The sequence below is a fragment of the Pezoporus wallicus genome, unplaced genomic scaffold (genome assembly GCF_028554395.1).
Source record: "Pezoporus wallicus isolate ANWC-B61680 ecotype Strahan unplaced genomic scaffold, APGP_CSIRO_Pwel_v1 contig_6732, whole genome shotgun sequence".
NCBI classification, from domain to species: Eukaryota; Metazoa; Chordata; class Aves; order Psittaciformes; family Psittacidae; genus Pezoporus; species Pezoporus wallicus.
This window is the reverse complement of record NW_026638638.1, coordinates 1513105-1530374: the sequence shown is the minus strand read 5'-3', so window position 1 is coordinate 1530374 and position 17270 is coordinate 1513105. Positions and strand designations below refer to the sequence as shown.

Sequence of the window (17270 nt, the reverse complement as noted above, 5' to 3'; positions counted from 1 at the left end):
GCACTGCACCAGCTACTAAGAAAGAGAAAAATGACTGCTGCGGCTGAATCCAGGACAGTAATACATGCCTTTTCTTGCTGAATATGAAGTCTGTGCATTCATAGCTGACTTGAATGACTTTCATCTTTTCCTGCTATCTAAAAGCCCCAGCTTTGTACAGAGTAGTCACTGTAGTCTATGTTGTAGCTTTTGGACTGGATCCATCATGTGCAATATTTCCATCTAGTCTATAGTTTTGTTTTGTTTTCTGGAGGAGGAAAACCAACTGTTTTAGTAGTGGGTGCTTTCTACAGATGGAAAATATTCTGCAGGGGACAGCTGGGCAGAGCAATGGCTGCTGCTGTGTCTGGGTGCATCTAGGGGTGCCACTTCCCGCTGCTGCAAAGATAGCCTGACATCATCCTTACCCTGTATGTGGCTGGTAGGAGCATCAGACGAGCTCTCTGTGGTGAGTTAAAATGGTGCTCTTACTGCTGAAAGAGGAGAAAAGGATGTTGCTTTGTGACTCAGTGTAGACCACCTGCTGTGTGCATTGTATGGAGAAAAACGATAAACAGAATAGATATTAAGTTGCTGCATGTAAATTGGATGACGTGGGCATGGAAAACATCAATAATCCAAACATCTTGTCTTTTTAAGGCTGTGAAGATGATCCAGCTGCAATGCTCAAGTATGTTCTTAACACTGTTTGAAAAGTTGAAGTGGGAAGTTTTAAGACATGGAGACGTAGCAACTTTCTTAACACAGTTAATGGAAAAATATTAAGGGAAACAAAAAGGCAGTGTGGACAGGTCTTGGGAGGTTAAGAGGGAAGGTAGTGGAGGGCTGGCAAAATTGCAGCGGTGTCTACTTTGTAGACATTGTTCCTTTAGGAAGCAGATCAACCCTGGATAGTTCTGTTTATTTTTGATAGTGTGCTTTCTTGTGTGTTTTGTGGCTATGCAGTGGTTTGGAGGAGGAAGAACTCATAATTTGGTTTATGGATCAGATAATCTTCATTTTGAACTCACCTCCTGGTCTAGTTCACTACAGCAAAGAGTATGTTGTTTGTGTTGGGGATCAGTACTTCCCCAGGTACTGCTGGTTAAATTAGAACCTGCGTCTCCATAATATCATGATTAGTAGTGGAATGGATGTGTTAAGACTAGGAATGAGTCTGTGTTGGCAGTGTTGCAGAAGACTTACTTGTCAGACAACAGCTTTGATTTCTTAATTTAATATCCATGAAAAAAGAAGTACAGATCAAGCTGATTCAACAGTTGGAAGCACTGGTTCCCTAAGAGTGATGTGTGTATAGGTGTTACAATGTCAATTTGTTTTTTCATAGGCACACAAATTTTTTTGTGCATGAGTGCTAGATTAAAGGTACTTGAAACCTTTAAAATGGAGAGATATTCAGTGGTCTGTTTCTTGGCATTTCATTTAGGTCAGGGCACTGAAAAAACACCTGCTACCATTCTTGACTGCAGTCTTTCTGAGAACTGGGGGGCTTAAAGGATTCTGGTGAATATCCTTAAATGTTTACAGTAATGCATCTTCATTTTGTTATAATGAGCATAGCAAGATACATTTCTCTTGTTTTCAATATTCTACGTAGAAACAGTATTCCATAGGTTACTGAAACTACTGTAGAAATGCTATTGGTTTGATTAGGGCCAAATTAGTTTTTTTGATCTTTCACTAGAGATTTTAGGTAGGTGTGGATATTGAAATAACTTTTTGCCTGCCTTAAAATCAGGTATGACTGGTACTTTTGTGTTCTGAAAATCTGAGTATCAGATCTTAGTCTGATGAGGGTTATTGTTTGAATTGAATTTACTGATAACCTGAAATCATTGTTATTTCAGAAATCCCTTTAGTTACATAGTTACTAGTTATTACATACTTGGTTATTAGTGTACCGTTGGTTATCTAAATCTGTTTTTAGGTTTGAGCATGGCAGCAGTTGTAAGCAATATAATTTGATGTCCACTGGGACTGTACATGAGAAACTTGTTGTATAGGAGCATATGGTAAGGTACCACCTCTGGAAATCTACCTTCTCAATTAGAAGTACGATTTCTTGCAAAACACAACTTACCATTTCAAGTTAAATTTATTATTTCATCTCCACAGGGTAACTTCAGATTTGCTGTAAGTATTCCAAGCTGCTTTTCCAAATTGTTTTGCGAGACCCAAGTTTTTATTGCTTGAAAATTTTTAGTGTTGTTTTAAAATGCTGTCATTAATTTGTTGTTGTGAAATGGCTTGACAACAGTAGTTCAGATATCTTCAATTTGAAAATTCAACACATTCTGCATCTTTCAGTACACAGAGAGAAAGTTCAGACTTTAATTATATTGCGCCAAGCATGAGTTTACTTCAGAGAATTTTGGGCTCCATATAAAGGCATGCAGAGCAAATGATAGTTGTTCAGGTTATCAGCCAAATACACAAACTAGACCTCTCAATCAAGAGGGGTTTTGTGCTAATAACACTTCCAAATGTCTTTATATTATTGTTGTTTTATGAGATTTTTTAATGTGTTTGAGCATCGAGAAGCCAATTCCTTGTTGGTTTGAACTGGTGTGAATGGGGTGACTTGAATTTAGCTATTAGTTTACATCAAAGGATGAGCTCTGAACACATAGTCCTATTTGTATTTCTTTAAGCAGTAGGATCATAGCAGAGGCTCATAACTTCTAAAATGGTAAATTGTTTTCCTTTTGTTCTCAAACACTTTGGACTACTAATGAAAAAATACCGTTTGCTGGCTATTCTGGATATACAGTGTGTTAATGGAAATCAGTTTCTGCTTCTATAAATAGACTTTGTCAGCTGCTGCAGAGGAAAACTGACAAGCTTCTGGTCATTTTTATTATTGCCATTCAGAAATTGTTTGAATAGCTGTGAAACTGTCCAGTAGTGTGTATGCCTGCTGCAGTGGTATTTGCAGACTGAGCTGGGGCTATGAGTAGGGACAGGGAAAGAATGAATGCATTTATAAATGCATTTAGAAGTGTGAGAGTAGAGGCAACAGCTTTGTATTCCTTCATTTGGGAGTCCTTAGGCTGAGTTTGAAGCTCTTTATATAAAGACATGCTATTCAGCTGGCTAAAAGTCATGAGTTGTTAAATGAGGTCTGGGTATAGTATTTATCTAACTTCTTTACTGCTGGATATAAGGTAGCCTTTACAAGCATGGTCTGTTGGGGATTATCATACTCTGCCCTGGGAAGCAGTCTCTTAAAATTTTTGCTTCCTTCTGCTGCTGGGTCTGGTTTTGTCTGCGGTATGGGAAGGAAACAGCCAGGCAGGAATGCTTCCCATCTACAGCATTCCTTCCCTCCTGCACAATCGTGGGAGCTCTCGTATGGCTGAACAGCAGCTGCTGTCTTCCTTTCTAGAAGCAGACTAGGAAGTGGTACTAGTATGGCCTGTAAGAAGAAGGAATCCGAACAGGCCAGCCAGATTACCAGTGTTGTTTGTGGGCACAGGAGAGGTTGCCAGGAAAGAAAAAGTATTGAATATCATATTTATTGAATAGCATTTAATTGTCCAGTGTCTGTGTTTACATGTGTGGTTGTTAGTTGTTTTTTGGGTGACTTCCACCCCCATCCTTGAAGAGTCTTACTACAGGGTCTTGGGAAATAGCCACCTAAAAGTGAAAATTCATGTATTCCAAAGCTTTGGAAATGTAAAAGTTTCTTAGCATCTTAATCATATGTTGTATCCATGCTTTAATTTGTATTCTTTGTACTGAATTAGATCTTAGTGATGTGAACTTCTACTCAAGGGAGAAGCACATAACCCTGACAACTCTTAATGTATTATTTGTAATGTTGTTTGAAATGTATTTGTGTTTTTAAACTTCTGCTGGATGTCTTCTGGCTTGATAACTTTAATATTTTTAGGTGCTCTGCTACTAGAAAAATGAATCGTATTAATTCTTTATAGAAGAAAATACTGACAGTGTGAAGAAGCACATCTTTAAAAAGAAAACAGACTTGTTCTCCTTGAAAACTGTTCCTCTCAAATTTTATTCACCTACCATTTTAAGGGAGTAATTGTAGTTCATTCACTGTGAGCAACCATTTGTGGCGATAATGAAGTCTAAATAATTGGAAAAGATGAGGAATATGGTATTTGGCAGATCCGTAGAGGCTGTTACGAGATCTAATTGAAGTACAACGTTTAGAAGAACTAAGCAGTTCTAAAAAATACAGAGCTTAAAAGAACTAAATTATAGGTATCTCTGAACGCTTTTAAAGTTTATTGCTAAAATACAGTATAAAATTGCACTTTGATGAAAAGATGAGTGTATTGTATCATACTATATTTGAGCTTGTATAAAATATAGAAACTCTTAATACAAATATCTTAATGCAAAGTATCTTTTGTGGCATGAATGGAAAGGAGGAAAAATTGTAACTTTGATGTAGAATTAGTTTGACTTGTATAAGTCTTTGTTCTTTTAAAGACAGAGAAAAGGGATTCATTCGAAAAATCTTTGTGTGAGAGACTTTAAACCTTTTATTTCTGCTTTTAGTCAGCAGATAAGCAGCGAGCCCTGGAAGAAACCAAAGCCTACACAACCCAGTCTTTAGCAAGCGTAGCCTACCTGATCAACACTTTGGCCAACAATGTTCTCCAGATGCTGGATATCCAGGCATCCCAACTTCGACGCATGGAATCTTCAATCAACCATATTTCACAAGTGAGACTTTTTTCCTGATTCCGCTTCTTTGTTATTGAAATTACATAGCAAGTAAAACTCACCTGACATTTTGTGAATGAGGAAGATAATCACATTTAAAACAGAAGGATGCATTTCTTAATATATTAATTCTGGGAATGGGTCTCATTATGTGATTATATATATGTGTTAGTGTGAAAATTTTACATAGGATAAGAGGTTAAGTATATTCTTGGCCAATGTATTGTTTGGAGGGGGGCCATTCTGCATAAGTGAAAAGCGCATTAAAATAGCTAATGTGAAAAATAAGAATATTATGTTAAGGGACTGATTAAGCTTTCCAGCTCCTGTTTGGTGACTTACTGTACTTGGTATTTATTGGCTACAGGCACTTACAATTAAAAGAAAGGAATATGAATGCGGTGGTGAAAAACAATACTTGTCATCTTTTAACTTTTCCTGTTTCTGTAGTACTGGCATCTAATGACAAAAACATAGATGACAAAAGCAGTTTGCTCCTGGCTTTTCTAAATAAAATGTACTTTGCAATGACATGAACAGAAGGCAAAACTAATGTTTCAAATTTGTGTATGGTTGCAGAACTCATGCCTTTGTTGGCTGTTTCAGGGCAATATAAATTGATGGATTAAAAGAGAAATTAAGAGCAAATGATCCAGTAGTTTCTGTTTCTCTGTTACTGGGGAGTTGGTTGGCATCCTTACTGAATGTTTTGTATCTTATTTGGCCAACACATTTTAGCTGCTAGAGTTTCTTGATCTCTATGTGATAATGTCATCAATTAAAATAAAGAATATTGTGGTATTTGGAAAGGCGTTTGAAAGTAGTAGCTGTGTAAGGTAAGAAATAAACAAACTGAGCTGATATATTAACTTGCTGGTGCCTAAAGGTTTGCCAAACTAGTAGAGGTTTGAATCAGCAAAAGAAGTGAATAATTTTATGCTGGGCTGTAGTAGTACCCTGTTAGATTGCCTCAGTTATCTCATGCAGTTTCATCCTTAAAAAGTAAGCTGAGAAGTTTGATTTCTTCTGCTACATGCTTCTTTTTAATTCATGGACAAGTCAATTAGTTTTTTCTTTTTTCTCAGAAAATGTCACAAATTACTCTGTGTGTATATGTATATGTGCTATATATATATGCTGTGTATGTGTGCATATAACTCTGTGTGTGTATATATGCTATATGTGTATGTGTTTCTTGAGAGGATAGTGACAGCTGACAAGTATTTCAGCTCTTTGAGAGCGTGATGCAAAAGACAGTACATGAGTAAAAATATTCGGTATTGTCTGAATTTCGCATTTTATAGATGTGGAAAGTTCATTTTGTCACACAGAGTCTGTAAAATAGCTTTGCAAAAAAGTCACAGCACTTTAGTTTTATTCTGAGAAGCTGAGATTTATGCAGAATGAGATGCTGGTTAGATTGTCTTTTGCATTTATATAAATGGCTAGTTAGTTAAAATTGAGAACTGCGTTACAATCACCCAACATCTAATGAAGATGTATCTGCCAAAATTCATAGGCTGTAGTTGCATAACAACAAAAAAAGTAGTAGGTGTTTTGTTTTGTTTTTTTGTTGTGGTTTTGTTTTTTTTTTAATTAATATCACTGTAAAATTGAAAATTAGGTTAGTTTTGATTTGGGTTTGTGTGTTGTTTTTTTTTTTGGGGGGGGTGTCTACATTATCCATATATAGGATGCTCCCCAAATCTTCAAAGAAGAAATTGTATCAGAGGAGCAGACAGTATTGAACTTTGGATATTACAATACATAGAGTGTGTTGATCAAAGAAGCTTTGTTAAGTTGAATTTAATATGTTCAGAAATGGCTTCATCCCATGATACCGATGTTGTATTAGCTGTCTTTAATTTCTTTTAATTTATTTTGTCATAGTTTCTATGTAACAAATAATACATTTTCAGGAAATTTAGTTATACTTCTTCTGGAACAAGCTTAACCTGCGCAAGACTTCCTTGGTCGTTTTTATGTTGGGTGTAAAGTTTACTGGGCTGTTTCTAGTACCACTTAAAATGTCTCATGATAGAATACCTCAGTGCCAAATTATGATTTCAGTCTGTCTGACTTGAAATGGTGTCAGTAATGTAGAACAGAAAACAGGTTGCTAATTCCCATCTGCTCGCAGTGTGTTACTGCATTAATGCTTTGGGCAGTAGCTGTTGATGCTTAAGTTTAGAAAACACTAATACAAATTGTGGTATCTGGACATGTAATCCTGCTTTTAATTTGATTTTCAATTCCATATATTCTCCAAAGAAGGGAGCAAAATAATTTGGCTCTTAGTAAGAAAACTTTTTTTAAAATGCTTATTTTGTTCAAGAGTAGCTCAAACTGGAAGAGATGTGATTAACTTGATAAGATAAATTATTCTAGCTCTCTGTTCATTGATAGAATGCCAATTTATGTCACTTTCTATGTTTCCTTCTGAATACCAACTTAATCAAAGAACTGAAAAGGAAGCTGATACTCATTTGTGGTTTTTCAGATCATATATAGGTCCTGAATAAGGAAATTGTTACTATTGAATCTATTTTTATGCAAGTGGTTAAATCCTATTGGTTTAAATTCTAAGATTACTTTTATTTGGTCTGAAAGCTAATGAATCTATTCTCATTTGCCTTTTTGAACCTTGTCCAGAACTAGATGATATGCAGTGTTTCATATTTGTCTGAAAATTTAAATCCTAAATACAGATAATCTACATAAATATTTGTATTTACTAAAAAACCCCTGTGTTACAGTTTTCAAGTTAGCAGACACTGAAAAGTTCATAACATCCAAATTCTTTAAATTAATCTGGCAGATTTTCAGGTTTTAATATTTGTATGATGAGAAGTAGTTTTCTCAGGTTTAGTTATAGAATACTCTGTAGTTAGCAAGGTAATCTTTAAAACTGTTCTCTGCTGCTAATTATGTAAACAAGCATGCTATCACAAAGATGAATGACAGCAATGAGTTATCTCCAGTGGCACTGCAGAATCTGACTCCCATGACATTGAGTGTGGGAACAGGTATTGAATAGAGCAGAGACTTGACCTGCTGTATAGTCAGCACGTGCTACTTAGCTGAACTGTAGCAACATGTGTGAGCTGGTTGGTCTCTGAAGGGAAGGTGGCTTGGACCTTCCATTGGTAAGTCAGTAAAGCCTTGTAACCATTTTCAATTCTTAGTCCTGCAAGTTACAAGAATAGCCAAACTCTTAAAAAAATGGTAATGTAAGTCTCATTTTCCACAGTATGCATTACCTGTTTATGGAGCCAGTAGGTTTTCAGCATTTTTGTATCATTATACCCTCTTTCTTTGAGTATAAATTGCATACAACTTTAGGCAATTAAAGTAACATTTCTGATTGTCAAAATCAGACACTCTTTTTCAAGTAATAATCCAGTTTTCAAGGTAATTTGCAATTAATTTAAATTCTATCAGATCAAATTTAAAAAAAAATTAAAGCTCAGCCACACTATATTTAAACAAAATTTCCTTTGAAGATTTTTTTTTTAATTGAATTTTAAGAGCTCAAACTGTCAATATATTGATACATTTACAATAGATTGTTTTGAGAAGAAGAAGAGATCAAGGCTTCTGGAGACTTTTATTTCTGAAATTTCACTACAATTTAGACTTTCAAAGTGCTGTGGTGGTTTGGGGCAACTAAGCCCCTGACAGCTGCTTGCTCACTCCCCACCCCCACAGCATGTTGTGGAGAGAGAATCAGAAGAGTAAAAGTGAAAAAACTTATGGGTTGAGGTAAAGGGAGTTTAATAATTGAAATATAGTAACAATGATGATTAAAATTTTTCATTAAAAGGAAAATCACAAAGAGACCTGTAAAACCTGAGAATTTATGCAAATGAAAACAATTGCTCACTACCAACTGACTGATGCCTGGTCATTCCTGAACAGTGGCCCCCCAGCAATCCTACCCCCAGCTTTGTATGCTAAGCATGACATCATATGGTATGTAATCTCCCTTGGGTCAGTTGGGGTCAGCTGTCCCTCCCAATGCTTTGTGCACCCCCAGCCTACTCACTGGTGGGGTGGGGTGAGAGGCAGAAAAGCCCTTGACTCTGTGTAAGCACTGCTCAGCAATAACTAAAACATCACTGTGTTATCAACCCTGTTTCCAGAACAAATCTGAAACATAGTCCTGTACTAGCTGCTATGAAGAAAATTGACACTAGCCAAAATCAGCACAAGTACTAACTTAATACCTTGAGAAATTTCACTTAGAGGTAGAGAAGAATAATTCTCGAAACTGAGTTCAGTGACGTTTACGTGAAGTGGTAAATACTGTTAATTTTGGAAACCCAGAAATGATTTAATGTTTTGGTTTTTTTTTTTTTTTATTTTGATCTTTACAGATCTTGAGGCTGTTATCATTGAACTCAGTATGGCAACTTGATGTTTCAAAATGGCGAGAAAAATCGTAATAACAATAAAAAAAAAGTAGTGGGTTTTTAATTTATTTCCCCATGGCTTATTGCAGGCATGTAGGAAAACATACGAAAACATTATAGTAATGAGCCCAGCCTTTAACAAACTGCCATTTTAAAGCTTTTGCCAAAGAAGCTTGGGGGTGGTGGAGGGAAAGCTGTCAGAAGTCTGAAACTTCTTGTTAAAAAACAGTGGCTTTAAGTTATAGAAGGGCACAGGATATCCCATTTGTGTTTTCTGATAGACTTTTCAAGCCAGGTGTTCTGTTAGTCCAGCTCTAATCCCCCAAACTTCTCAACAGAAGTTTCCCAACTGCTGAATAAACGTTCTGCTAGCATTCTCCTGTCTCACTTAAGGGATTTATGCTAGTGCTGGAGGCAATAATTACCTGTGTTGAGGAGAAATTATTTCATTTTCTTTAGTAGCAGGTTAATCTTTGTTCCGTTCTTTACTAATCATATACCACAATGTTCCTTTCCTCTGTTTTATAGGTGTCTTAAGATCTTAGGGTTCTAGCTGTCTACTAAAGCAAAAAAAATAAACTTTTAAAAAACCTCCCAGCAAAATACTTAAAAAACAGAGTTAGGTGCTGATTTTGTGTTCTTAGTTATTCCATAGCTATGCAATGAAAAAGAGATATTCTGAATCATCATGCAAGAGAATTCCCATTAGATGAGCTTCAGCATGTAATTAGCTTCTATGCATTTCATTGTTTGGTACTGTAGTAATGCCTCACTGATCACCATGGTCCTTAAGGAAACTGGTTGTACTCATAACTCCTATGAATGATTAAAAAAACCATGCTTTTCATTCACAGAAACAATTTTTCACAGTGCGAAGGTACCATCACTACAATAATATGTGCATTAAATTATCTGTACTCACACTGTATTTATGGATAATTGCATAATTATTTATATATACAAAAATATATTAAAAGAACATCTTTAAAGTTGCAAACATCAAATTCTTGGAAAGAAAGGAAGAGATAATCTTGCTAACACTGCATGAATTACTGTATTTTCTTTCTGATTTATAGATTGAAATTAAGGCTCTGAAAATGTAGTGTCCAAGGCATAAACTAGTTTTGAATGACCAGATTCAGACCCATTAGATTTTGATGTTTCAGTACATTTGAAATGTCACATAGCATTTGAGGTGCAGCTGCTGTTGCAGCTGCGGTGGTTTAACATCCTAGTTAATGGTATCAGAGGACTGTGAGACAAAGACCATTCAAGAGGCAACGTGGTATTTCTTTAGTTCTCTAGTGACATGTCTAGATGACAGATGAAGTTCGAGATAATTGTGGAGATTGAATTCTTCAGTGGTATTAAACATGAGACTGTCCTCCAAGTTACTGCAGTCACATATCATTAGAAAGTATGTGCTTTCTGACTATTCAACAAGTGAGCTGAAGACTTTGTAGGCTGTCTTTGGTATGACTGCTGTTTGTTCCAGAACTTCTTCCACTATGCTGCAAAAGCAAAGGTTTTTGGCACAGAGAAGGGATAAAAACCTGTGATGGACAATAAAGTATTAAATCCTATGCTGTTGCAGAACAGTATCCTTTTGGTACTCTGGCCTGGAACTTGCTTATGTGCTCTATTTGCACTGGTGTTTGTACAGCCAGTAGCATCATAAGAGCTGTTAAGATCTGATCTGCACTGTTGTACTCGGGGGTAGTACCTAGACCAGGTCATCACAGGGACCTTCAAGAAGGACTTTGGCAAAATTGCATGGAGAGTGCTTTAGTTGTTAAGTAGTCGTAGAAACACATGTGTTTCCGCAGAGTTTATATATTGGCCAATTCTAATTTTTTTTGTTTGTTTTTTTTTTCTTTGGCGAGCGTGATGGATGATGTGTCCCACATAGTTTACTATTAAATTTCAAATCATTGCTCAACAAACTTGAGCTTTCCATAGAGACTTGCCAACATATTTTGACTTTGAATAATCTACTTTTCCATAGCTTTGTTTTAAGAAATAGCTGTGCAACTTTAGTAGAAACCTTACAGTTCTGGGCAGGTGGTACTAGAGGTTGCAGAAATGTACGTGACAACTGTATTCAGTACATAACTTTAACAAAGTTGCAAGATCCTGAAACTGTTGCTAGGAAGTACTGAGTAATCTTGATAGATAGTAATTTAAGCTTCCATATGATGTTCTTTGTATTTATGAAAATTCTTCTCTGGAAAGAATGTGAAGAAATAACTTCTTGGAAGAGGCTTTTTGTTTCTTCAGTTTTTAATTTTTGTAGTTTTAAAGGTTATGATGGTTGCATGAAGCAATACAGGGTCTGTTTTGCTATCAGTAGAACAAACAATAGTGTAAACCAGTGTAGCCAACCACGCTGCCCCAGTCCCTGCCCAAAGGAAAAAAAAGAAGTGAAAAGAAATGTCTGTTGTGAAAGTGAATTCTCATTTGTTCCTGTTACTTAATTGCTATGGAGCCTGCCTCCTAATTGTGAAAAGTCTTTCTGGTGCCATTCATGTACTCAAGCAGTAAGAAGAAGTCATGTGACTGTTTAGAAATCCTAATGGCATGTCCTTTTTTTGGCTTGGATACAGTTGGTGATTTTGGCTGTTTTCTTACCTTTTTCTTGTTAGCGTGTAGCTGAAATGTTTGTTCACAACTCTGGCAAGTTTCCTATGAGGAAAGCTGCTTTGTGAGCAAAGACTTTTTTGTTTTAAATGATGCAACATCTCTGTGCAACATGATTTAAGAGATTTTGTTATTGTGGAAGGAATAGGTAAACATTTTTTCCTAGTCTAGTTACCAGCCAAGATTCAATAACAGGTTTTTAGGCAATGGATTTTCAGCAGGGCTTTATCTTACACTGGAGATTCTTTGGTGGTACTCGTAATACGTGGAGGAAGGGATTTTCAGCATTGGCCTTAGACATTCTAAGTGAAGACAGTGGGCTTAACCATTGGCTTCACTGTAGACAAGTCAGTACTGAGCACTTTCTAAAATTTAATAATTGCTTTGTGATGAGTGATTTGTAGTGACTAAAATACCTTATCGATTTGTCTGAGTGAAATTTTATTCTATCAGATGACTACCAGTCCTAGTATAGCAAACTCTTTTACAGTGTAAGAAAACCTGTTTATGATTTGTTTTTCAGGTCATAGAAGTTAAGTTTTGGGAAAGTATCCTTAAACTTCATCTAGTTGGAGCCTATTTCAAGACAAGCTTAGGGAGTATTTGTAAAATTAAAAAGGATAATTTAAGGAATCGTATAAAACTGTGTCAGTAAATTGACGGGAACTACCAGGGATGGAAGGGAGAAGAAATTTTGCTGAACTGTAAAGAGTTAGAGTAACAGAGAACCCAAAGAACCCATAGCTGTTAGTGTGGGTTTAGAGGTGGCAAGTTCAATAGTAAATTGAATAAAGATGATGGAATCAAGTATACGTAGTGATATGTTTAGCACAGTGTACAGGGATCTTCAAAACGTTGGAACTGATTCAATTTTCTTTTATACTGACTCTGTATTCAAATGCATACCACTGTTAGTAAATACACTGCGTCTTTTGTAGACGGTGGACATTCACAAAGAGAAAGTTGCTAGAAGAGAAATTGGTATCTTGACTACAAACAAAAACACCTCAAGAACTCACAAAATCATTGCACCAGCTAACTTGGAGCGACCAGTTCGCTACATCAGGAAACCTATTGATTATACAATTCTAGATGATATTGGACATGGAGTGAAGGTAGGTGATATTGTTAAAACAGCCAAACTGCGAATACATTGTCTTTTGTATATTTTCAAAATAACTTGCTGTTTCTCATAGTAATACACCAGTTTCTCCTTGCTTGGCCAGTGTGTCTATAAGCATAAGAGGAGTCCTGTCCAATTTGCAGTTGCCTCTTCTTTTTCCCTTGTCCCAGTGTTTCTAAATCTTGCAAGCCTACTCAACCTTATTTCTGAGGATATTTGAGACTATGGGTCTCACCTTTTAAAATGGGTCTGAATGCCTGCTTGTGTGATGCTGTTACTTGTTTTCTTAATCAGTTGCCAGGGATATACCTGGGGACTGAAAGGCTAATGGCCATCAGTTTCCTGCTTGAATTAGCACCACAAACTATGATCCAGCTGTAATTGCCACTGGTTTGCTTTGAAGCTCACCTGAAGAAAGGGTTTGCATAAGAAGTATTATGGGCTGCCTTTTCTTCCTTCTGTCAGTCAGTTATACCCATATCCTGTGATGCGCTTTGTTAAAGTGAGTGCTCTACAACTTTAGTGCCATATGGAGTTTCAGAATGGGAATACTGCTGCCAAGCTTGAAGCCAGCTGGTTTTCTCTTTTAAGACTAGGAAAAAAGGAGGCATTTCAGGGCAAAGATCAGACTGAGACGCAACTGGTGGCTGTTGTATGCGGATGTTAGATCAGTGTACGCAACAGCAGTAATATCATGTGTGAGATTATTTATGCACATTTTTAAAAGCGCATCCTGAATGTAAACAGTCTTGGCAGGTGTGAGCTCATTGTTAACTTGTGCTGCCAGGAAAACAAATATGGAAAAGAGAACACTGACAGTGTTAAAGTTCCAGGAGAAGAAAGGTAAATAACATAAAGCAGTGTCATTTTCACATGAAAAACTAACAAATCTGTAAACCTGTTAAGTAGCAGTAAGGTAAGGTGCTTCTTCCAGTCAGTGTACACCAAAATTCCTTTTGCTTGACACCTAACTGCATTAGGTTACCTATGTTGTTCAACTTGAACTGCCTGCTTGGATAGCTATTTAAATGGCAAAGATTGTTTAACCAAACTCTTAAAATTCAAATTCTGAACAGTCCAATTTAAATATCTTTGCCAAGCAATTTTTCTCAAGGTCTTTCAATATCTTTAACAATCAATATCTTTCAATATCTTTAACAGAAAGTCTTTCTTCCCCATTTCCTACTGAAAGAGTCAATCTCGGTTTGTAACTTTAGACAGATTTTAAAAAGACAAGTGACTCTTTAAGCTTGATTTGGAAAACCAAACCAACAAACCCCAGCATTAATAAGTAGAGTTTTCACCCAGAAATTATTACCAGTCTTGTGTTAAAATCTGCTGCTAATTCTTACAAATTTTGAATTTATGCAGGTCAGCAGAACTCCTTCTGGATATGGATGAAGCATATTAACCTGTAGGATTACTGTTGCTAATATTTTAATGATCACTTTTGTTTCAAGGAGATTATTTTAGAACTCATTAAAGAATAGTTTTTAATTGCTCAGCAGCACAATCTTATTTAGCACAGGCTCTAAACCATTATAACTGGTATCCCACTTACCTCAGTGTAGCAGAACAGTACTCACTGATGCAATGAGGTATGTTCTTTCAGAACATAGTTCATCAAATGGATGATGAGTCAAATGTGTATTTGCATCCATTTTTGTGCTTGTGGTATGCTGAAAACGTTTTACAAACTTTATTTACAATATACTGTATGTATCAAGAAAATAGAAAAGTATTGTGTACTTGTGAAAGAGTAAGCGGAGAACTTGAAATCATGCTATCCTTAAGATCCATAGATATGACAATAAGTTGGAGAACTTGAAATCATGCTATCCTTAAGATCCATAGATGTGTTCCAATCAGGTTAACCATCTGTTAAGCACAGAAGAAGAAAAACATTCTGTTGCTGATGGGAGGAAGTGGCCAGTTGTGCTTATGAACCTGTTTTTGTTGTGCTTGGCCAAGAAATCCAGTCTACCATGTTGAGAGAAGTAGTATAGGCACTTGAGCACCTATTCCTTCCATTCAGAAATTCAAAGCATCTTCAGGAAGAGATGCTTTACCATATGGTTTCTTTAGAGGTGAGAGAGAATTTAAGTGCCACTATCATTCCAGCAGTCTCTCCTCATCTTCCCTCCCTAAGCTACCATGCTGCAGGAATCTGAAGATCTCCCTAAAAGAGATTTGATTTTAATTTTTTTCAAATGTTTTCTGAGTTACAAAATCTTCAGATCTGTTTGTCCCTCCTAAGAGCTTTTTAGTCAAGAGGATGAGGGGAAAAAAGGAAAAGAAGATCCATTCAAAGTCGTGTGTATTAAGGTAAATTACCAGGGAATGCTATTGAGGAAAAGGTCATGGACCCTCTTACGTAACTGGCCACTGTGGCCAGTACAGGGGCACCTGGTTTTCCTGTGTAGCTGTATGAAGCAGAGACTGTTTTGGTTAATAGATCCATAGAACTTTAAAGTCAAAGACAGGATATTTTCCTAGTAAATCCTATTATGTTTGTTTTTTAATACATTAGGGTCTCTTCTAAGTGGGTGAAACAAAGTAGGCACCCTGGATGCTCTGCTGTTGAGATTCTGCGTATTTAATGTTTGTTTTTACAAGAATAGTACATTCAGATTAGCTGAACTGAAAACGGATCAAATCACATTGAAATGGAAAGACAAGTATTTCTGAAAAAGTGATTGTATGGAAAGAAGAGGAGATGCATGCCAGTAAGGTGTAAGACTCAGTGTCAAAAAGCTAGCGCTTAGGCTTTAAAATAAGATTTAGCTGTTGATTAATGTCTTAAAATACAGCTTAGAAAATACTGGTATGTGGTGCAGTATCCATATAGAGTGCTGTACTTCTTACAAGACATAATGATTTGCTCTTGTCATTTGTTCAAGAGAGATGTCATGACATCAGGTTAAGAGTTAACTAACAGCATTGTCTAGGAGAGAAGTATTAGCTGAGAAAGGAAATAGTAGCTTAATATTCTGGGGGCTGTTGTAAATATGTTAATGCATGTAACCATTTAAATGAGCTCAAGGTATTGATAAGGCTATTCTTTGAGAGCACAAATAATTTAATCTCTAAAGCTAATCTATCTAGATCTCACGATTCATTCTGAAAGAAGCTGACATTTTGTTAGCACTGTAACAACTTGCGTAAACAATGTACAATCAGAGCATTAATTTTAAGGTGTTAATCCAAAGGCTTTGTAGTCAATGTATGTTAAAAGTTTCAGCTTAAATCTTTTTGTTCATAACACCTTCTGCTTTAATCACTCTTTCTATGATCTACTGATACATTATTTTGTTAATGCTGAATGCTTAACTTTTTTCTTTCTTTTTCCTTTCTCTTCATATCCTGAAGTTCCAACTAACCTTTCAATGCTTTTTTTCCTTACCTCTTTTATTTGCTCCATTTATGCATTAAGTGGTTGCTTAGATTTAAGGTAAGAAACCCCAGGGCTGGATTTCCATTCTTATTCTTCTGAGATTATTACACACGGGGAGATGATTAACATAAATGTTACTTGATTGTTTAAAACAACACCCACTCTCCCTCCTGTGTATCAGACCTTCTGTTGAATGATTTCATTGCAGATAAACATTTTGTGATACAAATTGATGTATTTATGTAAGGAAGCTAACACAGTTAATTTGAAAAGACTTGTGGCAAAATATTAACTGTCTTCAGCATACCTAGTAGATGATTTGCAAGGGGGGAATGTTGTGCTAATCTTGTATAGATGAAAAGGTACAGTGAATTAGGCAGCTGAACATGAGCCTCCCCCTGTGTAATATTCTTTTTATCCTATATGCGGTGTAAGGTATGATTTGATTTGGATTAATGTTTCAGTGTGAGATTGCTCAGATAATGGGCTTCAAAGGTCTGTAACAAATTCAAATCTGTATGTTATTTTTTAAAGTTGCAGTATCCTTTTTTTTTTTCAGAAACTGCTAGCACTGTTTAAATCCTGAGAGGCATTCATATGTGGAAATTTTCACAGATTTGATAGTTGTGCAAAATATAAATCCTAAACAAGCTATGTGATACATTTTAGTTGAGTATTAAATGTAGTACATCAAAGAACTCAGTGAAGTATGTAAAATTCTCAAGGACTTTAAAAAGGTTTAAATGCTAGTAGCCTTAGGAGCTGCAGAAGTAGCAATAAAAAACATCAAATCAATTAGGCAAGCAGTTAAATGATATTACATAATACTGTGTTGGAGTTCATAGCACATTAATTGATAGGTCATAACCTTCATTGAGTATTGTGACATCTTTCTTTTCCTGAAGTGCTAGTGGTTTGGGAAAAGACGGAATGAAAGTTTTCTAGTAGCAGCCTGCCACAGTTTTAAAGAGGGAACTGTACTTAAGAACACAGAATACTTACATGTAGT

The 17270-nt window shown here is 36.1% G+C and overlaps 1 protein-coding gene across 18 annotated transcripts in view; it reads left to right on the top strand.

Moving 5' to 3' along the window:
• Positions 1-17270, top strand: part of ABI2 (abl interactor 2) — a 70141-nt gene that overhangs the window by 27809 nt on the left and 25062 nt on the right. For 7 of the 18 annotated variants that reach the window (XM_057411721.1, XM_057411717.1, XM_057411724.1 and 4 more), the window contains exons 2-4: positions 4528-4695; positions 12683-12859; positions 16301-16318. In XM_057411721.1, the coding sequence (XP_057267704.1) occupies positions 4528-4695; positions 12683-12859; positions 16301-16318 (363 nt within the window). The remainder of the gene's footprint in view (positions 1-4527; positions 4696-12682; positions 12860-16300; positions 16319-17270) is intronic. The other 11 variants (XM_057411731.1, XM_057411722.1, XM_057411727.1 and 8 more) reach the window with 2 other exon arrangements.